The sequence below is a fragment of the Nycticebus coucang genome, chromosome 6 (genome assembly GCF_027406575.1).
Source record: "Nycticebus coucang isolate mNycCou1 chromosome 6, mNycCou1.pri, whole genome shotgun sequence".
NCBI lineage: Eukaryota > Metazoa > Chordata > Mammalia > Primates > Lorisidae > Nycticebus > Nycticebus coucang.
The window spans coordinates 4,831,907-4,844,174 of record NC_069785.1 but is presented as its reverse complement, the minus strand read 5'-3'; the positions used below and the strand labels follow the sequence as shown (position 1 = coordinate 4,844,174).

General features: G+C 37.9%; 1 protein-coding gene across 3 annotated transcripts in view; it reads left to right on the top strand.

Annotated features, from left to right (window-relative positions):
- STYX (serine/threonine/tyrosine interacting protein) overlaps positions 1-12,268 on the top strand; it is a 38,378-nt gene that overhangs the window by 2,587 nt on the left and 23,523 nt on the right. For all 3 annotated transcript variants that reach the window (XR_008380829.1, XM_053595838.1, XM_053595839.1), the window contains exons 2-4: positions 3,076-3,108; positions 5,506-5,559; positions 10,247-10,344. Coding sequence is in view for 2 of the 3 variants with exons in the window: in XM_053595838.1 (XP_053451813.1) it covers positions 3,076-3,108; positions 5,506-5,559; positions 10,247-10,344 (185 nt within the window). In the remaining variant the exon portion in view is untranslated. The remainder of the gene's footprint in view (positions 1-3,075; positions 3,109-5,505; positions 5,560-10,246; positions 10,345-12,268) is intronic.

The following is a 12,268-nucleotide window of genomic DNA, read 5'->3' as shown; positions in this document are numbered from 1 at the left end:
CAGATGCCAGTCACCAGTAGTAGCTTGTCACCTATACTTCTGACCCAGTGGCTATAAATCAGAGTTCCCACTATGCCCTCTTTAGGTTCAGTTCATTTGCTAGGATGGCCCACAGGACTCAGGGAAATATATTCACCAATTATTACAAAGGATATTACAAAAGATGCAGATGAACAGCCAGAAGGAGGAGATGAATCGGGCAAGATATGGGGTAAGGGACACTCCAGCATTCTGGCCCCTCTGTGTGTTCAGCAATCCAGAAGCTTGTCAAGTTCCCAAACACGTTAATAAGCTTGATCTCCCCCTTTCTACAGCATCAGGCTGAAAGTTCCTGTCTTCTCATCAATCACCTGGTATTCCTAGTGATTGGCCCTACCCTTAATTAATATGAACTCATTTACGCTCAAAAGTGGCTTATAACTACAGACACTCCTATTACTCAGGAAATTCCAAGGATTTTAGAGGGCTGTGACAGGATTTGGGGACAAAACCCGTATATATTTCATATTATGTCACAGGGACAGAAGTAATAATTAAAGCCTAATTGTTAGTGATGCAGCTGTTGTCTACTGAAAGCCCAGTCATTCCTTATTCCATACCATTGGATGTTTGGTCTCTTTTGGTTGCATGTAATAAAAACGAGCTCAGATTAGCTTAAGCAAGAAAAAAAAAAAGATTAAAAGTAAATAAATCCCAAAAAGTAGTGGTGCAGCTGGTCTCAAGGTCTCACTAAACCGAGGTATTATAATGCATCAGCACTGCCTCTGCCTCTCATGACTGCTTGTCTCTACTTTCTCTCAGGGGCTCTGCTTTGTCCTGAAGCTGTGAATATAGTGAGGGGTCCAGTCCAGGTCATATTCTTAATTTCTTGGTTGGAGAGATGAAGTGTGATAGCCCTCCCACCCAAACCATGGAAGCGTTTCTATAGATAAAGGGTGCTTTCTGGGCAGATAAAACTATAAATAGGGGCATATAATAACTCATAATAAACTAGTAAAATCAGAATGTTAATTTTCTAATTTCCAGCAAGATGTGTAAGATGTCAAGTGATCTTAATGTAGTTAGGGTGACCAGCCATTGTTCCCTCCACAAAGGAGACAGTCCACATTAAGTGATTGCTTTTGATGATTAATGTCATCGGGCTGTGGTAGCTCAGTGATTCTATCACCTCTGTAAGAGTATTCCAAGTTTCTTGAAATACTGGTCAGGACATTCTTTGTATGTGTCGGACAGTGCTAACAAAATTTAGTACAGATCAGTCAGTTTGCAAAAAGATTGTCATTGCTTTCTTTAAAAGTTTTCCACGATTTACTATTATTTTCAGGATGATGTTTCTACCCTTAACCTTATCTCCAAGGTCCTGTGTGATCTGGCATCTGTCTGCCTCTCTAACCTCATTATGAGCTTCTTTGCCCCTTACTTGATTCTCTGTAAGTCCTATCCATATTCATCTTCTCTCAGTTCCTGGAGGGTTTTAACTTCCCCGCTACCTCAAGGCCTTTGCAATTCCCCCACCCGTGGCTGCCAGCACCCCCCCCCCCGCCCTCATCAAATGAACAACTTATTGTAGGGGTAGATATCACATTAGGCAAAATCCCTTCAGAGAAGCTTTCTGTGATTTTGCCAACTCTTCCTGCTCTTGTCCTTGTGCTCCAGAGTGGTAGTTCAGTTCGCCAGGTACGGTAGCACTTCATACTTTCGTACCCAACTCGGTAGTAGTTATCATACTTCAAATTTTTGGTCATTGTCTGTTTTCCATTATATACTGAAACTTTCATAAGGGAGCTTAGTCACTAATTTTTAGTTCCTGTCTTATTTGCCACTTTTTTTTTTAATTTAACATAGTGTCTGGTACATACCATAAACTTAACAAATGTTTATACAGTTAAAGAAAGAATCTTGATTGGTTTTACTTGTGGTAAGATACCAGTAGTTTTTTAGATATGAGGAAGAAAAAAAGAACAACTTATGGTATCAGTTTTTAAGCAGATTAGTTATATAGCTAGGGGTATTGATGTTAATAATTCAAACATTAATGTTTTATCTTCTCTTCTGATAGAAAGTGAAATATAATTTATTTCATTGCACTTTAGCAACTTGCACATTACCCTTTCCATTTTCCTTTCTCTTTTGATTCCTGTAGCACAGAACTAAAGATATGAATCATTTAATATCTCTGTCAGAGGAGTCTTCTCCTAGTAGATTCTTTATTTAGAAGGGTGCTCTTTAACCCTGACTGTAGAATAGACTCACCTGAGGAGCTTTAGAATATTTCACAATACAGTTAAAGTAAACTTTTACAGATTACTTTGGAAACCTAATTGCTATTAATAATCTTGGGCTTTAAGCATCCCACTTAGAAGCTTTTGGAATGCAGTCCATCCACAAATGAGGACCATCTAGACTATATTTGATTCCTCACACATCAGTTCACTATACCGGCTTTTACCTTTTGCTAACTTTTATAATATTTTCTATCTTTTGCCTTTGGTATTTTACGTTATTTTCCAACTTCTTTATGTTGGTCTGCATTACAAGAGCAAAATGAATTCTCTTTTGTGGTAGGTGTGAAGGGAATTGAACTAAGCAGTCTTAAGACTGAGAGAGAGATGGGAAAGGCTCTCTCTCTGGTAAGCATCTGGCATTTTAGATCAGGGATGGCAATTGCCTACCAAATGCTATTCTTATCCTGCCATTATAGATGTTGCTCACTGATCAGGTACTTCCTGAGGCTGGCTCCACTAAAAGTCTGTTTGGTATCTCTGATTTAGAGGATCAGTTTTTAGAGAATCTTCTGAAATACCTATTTTTAAGATTAATGAGCTATTTCATCTATTGTATGAAGTAACACAATAATAGTAATTCTGAAAGCCCAGTTATTTAATGAAAGCTTTAATCTTTCTTATATTTGCAGATGTTTGTGAAGCCCACTAATGTATTTTTATAGAGTGTTCTTAAAGTTTAATGTAATTTTTAAAAAACCAACAACTGGTATGTCATGTCTTTAGCCTTTAATTGAGGGATATTTTTTATAATGTTATTTACTTTTACTGTGCTTTTCCTTCTGTTTTTAAGGAGTGGACCTACCCTATGAGACGAGAGATGCAGGTAGGAAAACGTATTGTTTGTTTAAGCTACCCTGGTATTATCATTTTTAAATAAATATTAGCCAAACATTTTAAATATTTAAGGTTAATCTCAGATTTTTGAAAAGATGCAATGCTGTTGTATACTGTTAAGGATCGATCATCTGCCCATGTCCTGCCTGAAATACCATGATTGTTATGAAAAGTGTCTTTAATAAAGCTGGATATAGTTAAAAAAAAAAAAAAAAAAAAAGAACCAGAAAGGTAGTAATATATGGATATACTTAATGAGTTAATTTCTCTTTCCTCCTCTGAAAAATTGTGTTTATTGTGAATACTGTGAACACTGTGTTTATTCCTTCTGAAAGCAGTTTGCTTTCTTTGTCTGGCTTAGATAAGTTTAGGAGAGTTGACTGTATAGCAGATCAGACTTTTAAATAGTTGTTCTTTCTTTTTCTTTTTTGAGACAGAGTCTCACTATGTCACCCTTGGTAGAGTGCTGTGGCGTCACAGCTCAGAGCAACCTCAAGCTCTTGGGCTTAAGCCATTCTCTTGCCTCAGCCTCCCAAGTACCTGGGACTACAGGTGCCCACCATCGCCCAGCTATTTTTTTGTTGTTGTTGCAGTTGTCATTGTTGTTTAGCTCTCCCCGGCTGGGTTAGAACCTGCCAGTCTCCGTGCATGTGGCCGGCGCCGTAGCCACTGTGCTACTGGCGCTGAGCCAGTTGTTCATTTTTGTGTTTGTTTCTCAGTCACCTTTTAAAATTAAGTTGCCTAGAAAACTGAGTAGAGTACTTCCAGTTTGAAATCAATTAAAATGGTATCTAACCCTCATAGTGGGGGGTTTTTTCCTTTGAGTTTCTTACTATTTATATTCATCTCCATTAGCCCCAGGATTAAGCAATTTCTCATTCTTGAGAATACCTTTACTTCTAAAAGTCTGTTGTCTTTCTTAATACAAATTCACTTTTTAATGATATGTCAGTACCTATCAGGCATTACATGTGTACATAGTGCCAAGAGGAATGCAAAGATGAGCAAAATGTAATTTCTGCCCACAAGAAGCTGACGGGAGAAATCAGTCCTACACATAGATAATTATGATGTCTCATAGAACTAAGTTCAGAATTAAATTATTGTATTAGTATCTAGGATATAATATATCTAGACCAAAAGCTTTCTGCAGTTTTTGGCCGGGGCTGGGTTTGAACCTGCCACCTCCAGCATATGGGGCCGGCACCCTACCCCTTTGAGCCACAGGTGCCGCCCCTAGACCAAAAGCTTTCTATATTGAATTTACATAGAATAAATGGGAATTGAGCATTTGGAAGGTACTTTAAATTGTTGAAACTTTGTCAACAAGTTGGGCTTTTTATCTTACAGTAAGAGTTTGCTTCTATTAACTACATGTCATAACTCTACTCCTGTGTGTTTTGTGCTGCTTTTGTTTTGGGTGAATAAGGTCTCATGTAATTCCAAAGGGATGATTTCTTCTATGTCTGTTTTGTTTCTAGATTATAGTAGAGAAGAAAAGTAAAATTAGAGAGGTCTTATTAATTTAAAAGGCAACAATACGGGCGGCGCCTGTGGCTCAGTGAGTAGGGCGCTGGCCCCATATGCCGAGGGTGGCGGGTTCAAACCCAGCCCCGGCCAAACTGCAACAAAAAAATAGCCGGGCGTTGTGGTGGGCGCCTGTAGTCCCAGCTACTCGGGAGGCTGAGGCAGGAGAAGCGCGTAAGCCCAAGAGTTAGAGGTTGCTGTGAGCCTTGTGACGCCATGGCACTCTACCAAGGGCGGTACAGTGAGACTCTGTCTCTACAAAAAAAAAAATAATAATAAAATAAAAGGCAACAATACAATGTACTAATTCTACCCAAACTTCTTATGAAAAACACTGTGGAAGGCGGCGCCTGTGGCTCAGTCGGTAAGGCGCCGGCCCCATATACCGAGGGTGGCAGGTTCAAACCCGGCCCCGGCCAAACTGCAACCAAAAAATAGCCGGGCGTTGTGGTGGGCGCCTGTAGTCCCAGCTACTCGGGAGGCTGAGGCAAGAGAATTGCTGAAGCCCAGGAGTTGGAGGTTGCTGTGAGCTGTGTGAGGCCACGGCACTCTACCGAGGGCCATAAAGTGAGACTCTGTCTCTACAAAAAAAAAAAAAAACACTGTGGAAGTTCAAATATCTGAGTTTTCAGAACTACATTTTAACTGGGAAGGTCTCATTTGATATTAGAAGGCACATCTATGTTTCTCTTCCTGAGCCATCATTGGCTCAGTGTGGCTAAGAAGTGCTTCCTAAGTGGCAAACTTTTAAGCAAATTGTAACAACTGTGGAAATACCCCACAAATTCAGTTATGTGGTACATTAGTTTGTGTAGATTTAAATTGCTTATAGTAAATATCTCTTTTTTTTTTTTTCTAGGAAATTTTACCTGGATTGTTCTTAGGCCCATATTCTTCTGCTATGAAAAGCAAGGTATGAACTTTAGGTTAGGTTCATCAAGATTTCATTAACAGGTTCTCTTGGGGAAGTTTCTTAGTAATAAAGAGTTTTATTTATTTATTTATTGTTTGGGTTTTTGGCCGGGGCTAGGTTTGAACCCGCCACCTCCGGCATATGTGACCAGCGCCCTACTCCTTGAGCCACAGGCGCCACCCAATAGAGTTTTATTAAAGGGAACACCCAGAAACACTGTATGTTAAAAGTATTTACCACTCCAGAGTATCTTCCTCTCTAATTTTACAGGACCATTTGTTTGCAAGCGTTTCACTGCAAATCACAAATGAGGTTTTATTCTTATAAAGTCCATGTGTTTGAAAGATTTACCAAAAATTCGACAATTAGTAACTGATTTACTCTGAAACATTAAACATCTATTTGCTAATTGCTAATCATAGCTTTGGAACAGTGATATACATTTAAAGTGCAAAGTAAGGAATTGTAACATTTTAGTTAACCTTTCCTTGTTAAGGGTTAAGAGAGTATGGTTTTAACTGGAAGTGATTCATTTCATTTCTGGTTTTCTAGACTTTAGAGAAGTTGGTGCTCCAGGTTGGAAAGCACAGGTTAGCATCCCTAATCTGAAATCTGAAATGCTCCAATCCAAAACTTTTTGAGCACTGACAAGTCACTCAAAAGAAATGTTCATTAGAACATTTCAGATTTGAAATTTTTATATTAGGAATGCTCAGCCATTAAGGATAATGCAAATGTTCCCAAATCCACCACTTAAAACTCTTCTGGTCCCAAGCATTTCAGTGAGGAGATACTCAGCCTGTATTGATGTCCTATATATAGTCCAACAGTAATAGACTTCTGCAGTTAAAATGGGTTGATCTCAGTTTATAGAGCAATGCTCTTGCCACTTCTAATGCATTCAGCTCTATGAATTATGACAATGCTAATTCTCTTTGACTTTTAATGCCAAACATTGTGTCACAAAAGTCTTCTTTAATACCTTGCCTATTTAGTACAGTTAAGTAGTATATGCTGTCTCCATGATATAATTTGATGTTCTTACAGATTTTGGCAGAGTGGGAGTTTTAAAAAAGAGTTATTCATCTTGAAACTAGAAAATTTTTTTGACTGTTGAGGTATGAATAAGAGTAACTCTGCTCATTTTGATAATATACAGCTAAGTGGGAAATATGGGGAATTGGTGAAAATAAGTGCTAGAAAAAAGGACAGGACAGGTGACTATGGATACCATCATCCAAAAATAAATAAAAAATAATAGGATAAGTGAATAAACTCCTTTTTAAAGATTCATTTACTTAAACATGTCTTTCTGTTTGTTTTTAAGAGACAAGGTTTCACTCTGTAGTCCAGGCTGAAAGGTAGTGCATGATCATGACTCACTGCTAATCTCAAACTGTTAGGTTCAGATAATCCTCCTGCCTCAGCCTCCTGAGTAGCTGGGACTACAGGCACACAGTTAAACTGGCTAGTTTGGTTGTTTTTTAATTTTTTTAGACACAGGGTCTCAATATGTTGCCTAGTCTGGTCTTGAACTCCTGGTTTCAAGCAGTCCTCCTGTCTGGGCCTCCCAAAGTGCTGGAATTATAGGCATGAGCCACTGTGCCCAGCCTATTTAAGCATATCTTTTATTACATTCAAGAACAGTTTAAACAAAAGGGACACATTTAGGCCCTGGTAACCGGTGAACTATTTCTGTTTGTAAGACATTTCTACTGTTTGTAGATACAAGGTAAGGACACAATTTGCTTTATATAAAAAAATCCATTGAAAAATATCCTGCTTGCTATTACATTAGAATTCTATTTTTTGATGTTTGTTTTTTATTTAGCAATAGTTAATGGACTTTAAGAGCATTTTAAAATAGGTTTTTATCACTGTCTATCACAGCTCAGTTTACAATTGCTAAAATGTGGAAATAGCCTAAATGCCCCTCAACCCAGGAATGGATTGGCAAGCTGTGGTATATGTATACCATGGAATACTATTCAGCCATTAAAAAAATGGAGATTTACAGCATTTGTATTAACCTAGATGGAGGTGGAATGCATTATTCTTAGTGAAGCATCACAGGAATGGAGAAGTATGAATCCTATGTATTCAACTTTGATATGAGGACAAGTAATGACAATTTATGACACGGTGGGGATGGGGGAAGGGGAGAGCAGAAAGAGAGAAGGAGGGAAAGGAAAAGAAAAAAAAAAAGAAAATAGTGACTAATTCTCATATAAATTGGATTTAATTTTGACCAAAGTACATTATTTGAATAATAATTTTTAAATCAACTTGTTAATATGTTATTTAGGATGTTGCAGCCTCATTTATAAAAACATGTTTGTAATTTCCCTTTATAATATATTTTTTCCAATTTTATTATCAGGTATATCCAGATGAAGTAGAATGAATTTGAAGTATTTCTTCTTTTTCTATTATCTATAAGATTTGGCATGATCTGTTTTTTTGAAATTATCTTCTATTTTTATTTATAAATATTAGTTGTCTATTTTTTGAGACTTTGGGAAAAAAACAGGTTTTTATCCATGATTATATATGTCATCTTGTACTTTCTCACGTTAACAAAGTAGGGAAACTCCATCATAGATCATCACATATATACTAAGGAATGAATGTTGAATTCATTTTGGAGGCTCGGCCCCTGTCACTCAAGAGGCTAAGGTGCCAGCCACATAACACCAGAGCTGGAGGGTTTGAATCCAGCCCAGGCCTGCCAAAGAACAATGACAACTACAAGCAAAAAATAGCTGGGCGTTGTGGTGGGCACCTGTAGTCCCAGCTACTAGGGAGGCTGAGGCAAGAGAATTGCTTGAGCCCAGGAGTTTGAGGTTGCTGTGAGCTGTGATACCATGACACTCTACCAAGGACGACAGCTTGAGGCTCTGTCTCAAAAAAAAAAAAAAAAAAGAATTCATTTTGGAGGTGGCATAAATACAAATATAGAAGATTGATTAATGATTAATCCTACCAAAAGCTTACCTTACTTTCCCTAATTCAGGATGTATTCAGGAAATACAAAGATAACTAAGTAAAGTAGGGAAACTCCCATCATAGATCATCACATGTAAACCAAGGAATGAATGTTGGCATATTCTTTAAAGTATGCTGCCATAAGAAAATTTGCTACACAAATCAACATAAAACTTTCAAAGACCGTATTATCTCAGCTTAGGCTGCTGTAACAAAATACTGTAGACTGTGTGGCTGAAAACAACAGGCATTTATTCCTCTTCAGTTCTGGAGGCTGGAAGTCCACGGTGGGTTACCACCAAGGTGCAGTTCTGATGAGCCCCCTCTTCTTGGCTTCAAGACCCCTGCCTTCTTTCTGTATCCTCACTTGGCAATCCTCATGACCTCATCTAAAATTAATTGCCCCCTAAAAGCCCCACCTCCTAATACCATTACATCTTGAGGGTCAGGGCTTCAACATATGAATTTGAGGTGACACAAACATTCAGTTCATAACACAAATTATTTTTTAATCTCTTCTGAATTAGTACCACTGTTCTAAACTGTTTAATGTAGAAAGTGGGAATTAAATACATAGAATTATAAATTAAAGGTGTCATAGATAATTCAAGATTGTTCGGATTTCTCTTGTCAGCATGATTTGTTAATTCATTCATTGAACAATTTAACTATGTCGCCCATACTTGATACTTAATTTCAACTATGTTAAATATATTTCACGTATTTATTATGAATCATTGAACATATAGAATTCTTAGCTCTCATGGAATTTGATGTTCTAACTGGTAAAATAACATGTTGTCTGTAAACTCACTGAAACCTATATGCTCACTTGCAAATAAAGATTTATTACTTCATAATTTCTAGAATTGTCATGTTAAATTGCTTTAAATATACAGCCCAAACTAGGATGTAGGAAAATCTTACATCCTCCAGAATCTGAAACTTTTTGAATGTTGACAAGGATGGCACAGTGAATTTTGTGTTTACACTTGGAGGCTGGGAAGTCCAAGATCAGGTTGCCACCACGGTATCTTACTATGTGTGTACAAATATCTCAAAATCTGAAATCTAAAACACTCTGGTTACCTCTAGTCTCAACCATTTTGGAGAAGGTGATATGCCCAACCTGTATAGAATATAATAAGATGACATTGGAGTTGCCATTTTCTTTTTTTCTTTCTTTTTTTTTTTGGAGTTGCCATTTTCATACTGTAGAAGAATTTTTAAGTGGTGAAAGGTTAATTAGATTCTGTGTATTATGTCAGTTAACTCTGGGTTATAACAGACCAAGGGTATTGAGGGGATGGGGGTAGTCTTGAGGTTTGGGCTCAGGTCTCTGTGTTGGAATGTTTGGTAATGTACTGCCTTGTGTTTCAGTAGTCCCCTCCAAAGAGGGACGGTTACAGCCCTGTGTGTGTCGTTGCTGTTCGCTAAACACTTGCCCTGTGTCCCAAACACTGTACCTGCAGGTCCCATCAGACTCTAAAATTATAGATACAAAATATTTCTGTTACTCTAATCTTGAAATACCTTGCTGATCACTTCAAGTATATTATAAAATCAGCTTTACTATCCTGGATTTAAGGCACAAATATGAGTTTGTGTATTCTCAAACATCTGTGTTATAGTATGATGATGTTTTATATTTTAAACTATTTCTCTTCCCTGTCTTCCCCCCTTTCTTTTTTTTCCTTTACAGCTACCTATACTACAGAAACATGGAATAACTCATATAATATGCATACGACAAAATATTGAAGCAAACTTTATTAAACCAAATTTTCAACAATTATTTAGGTAAGAATTATTGCTATATGGGCGGCGCCTGTGGCTCAGTGAGTAGGGTGCCAGCCCCATATACCGAGGGTGGTGGGTTTGAACCTGGCCCTGGCCAAACTGCAACAAAAAATAGCTGGGCATTGTGGTGGGTGCCTATAGTCCCAGCTATTCGGGAGACTGAGGCAAGAGAATAGCCTAAGCCCAAGAGCTGGAGGTTGCTGTGAGCTGTGATGCCATGGTACTCTACCAAGGGTGACAAGGTAAGACTCTGTCTCAAAAAAAAAAAAATTGCTATAGTTTATAAAACATGTTCAGGGTAGCAAATATTTAATGAAGTTTTATTTCAGGTTTTATATTATTAAACTTTCTTTTGCACAAATCCAGTTTGTAAAGATGGGTCATCCAGGACATATTTAGAATAAATTTTGTTTAAAATAGTATTAAATAATTCATTCTCATAATGCAAATATCTAAAAATTCAAATGTATGTAAACTGAAAAGTAGATTTTTCTATTCCTATCCCCTAGATACTCAGCTCCCTTCCTTGAGGTCCTGATGTTACCCCTTTATTGAGTACCCTTCCACTGTTGTGTTATGTATACAAGCATAGTCTTAGAGATAACTTTCATTTTTTACGCTGGCTTTTTTTTTTTTTTCAGACAGAGTCTTACTCTGTCACCTGGGGTAGAATGCCATGGGTATCAGCCTAGCTCACAGCAACTTCAAACTCCTGGGCTCAAATGATCTTCCTGCCTTAGCCTCCCATGTAGCTGGGACTACAGGCACTCACTACAACACCTAGCTAATTTTTCTATTTTTAGTAGAGACCAGGCCTTGCTCTTGCCCAGGCTGGTCTCAAACTCTCAAGCTCAAGGAATCCTCCCGCCTTGGCCTCCCACAGTACTAGGATTACAGGTGTGAGCCATCATGCCTAACCTACACTGGGTTTTATTTCTTTATATTTTTTGGAGCTTGCTTTATAAAAGTACTTACATAAAGCTGCTTTATTCTTTTTATGTTGTATTATAATCCACTTTATGACTATGTTAAATTTAGTCACTCTGTTGAATATGTTAGTTCCAGACTTTTATTAATATTTATAGTATGTGGCTCGGCGCCTGTGGCTCACGCGGCTAAGGTGCCAGCCAGATACACCTGAGCTGGCGGGTTCAAACCCAGCCGGGGCCCGCCAAACAACAATGACGGCTGCAACCAAAAAATAGCCAGGTGTTGTGGCGGGCACCTGTGGTCCCAGCTACTTGGGAGGTGGAGGCGGGAGAATCGCTTGAGCCCAGGAATTGGAGCTATGATGGCACAGCACTCTACCCAGGGTGACAGCTTGAGGCTTTGTCTCAAAAAAAAAAAAAAAAAATTGTAATATGTAATGACTATCCCTGTGCATGTTGTTTCATTCATATATGGGGATATTGATAGTATAAATTTGTAATAAAATTGCTAGATCTACAACTATGAACATTTAAAATTTTGATGTTGTAAACTGCCTTCTAGTGAGTTCTCTCAGTTTACATTCCCTCTACCAACTATAGAGGGTGACTCTTCCTTTGCTATCTCTCCAAGATAGAATTTTGAAAGATTTTATATTGTTTTCTAACTCTGATGGAGTAAAAATAGTATCTCATGTAGTTTTAATTTGACATTAACCAAATGTTCTGGGAACAGGTTCTTTATCCTGATGGAAGAACTATTTCTCCTTAGATTTAAAAATACTAGCTTCTTATAGATTGATAGTTGTACTAGAAGTTCTTGATACTGAGAGGGCATGCATTAAAATGTTTTAGTTGGACTCTGAGTTAATTTCCCATCCTCCCAAAGCATTGCATACAATAGGGCTGCCCAGTTGCTTTAGAGTACAGTTTTTGTCAGAATCCATGTGGGTTAAACAGGATTTTCCTCAGATCTGGGGCTTTAGCATCTCTGTTTT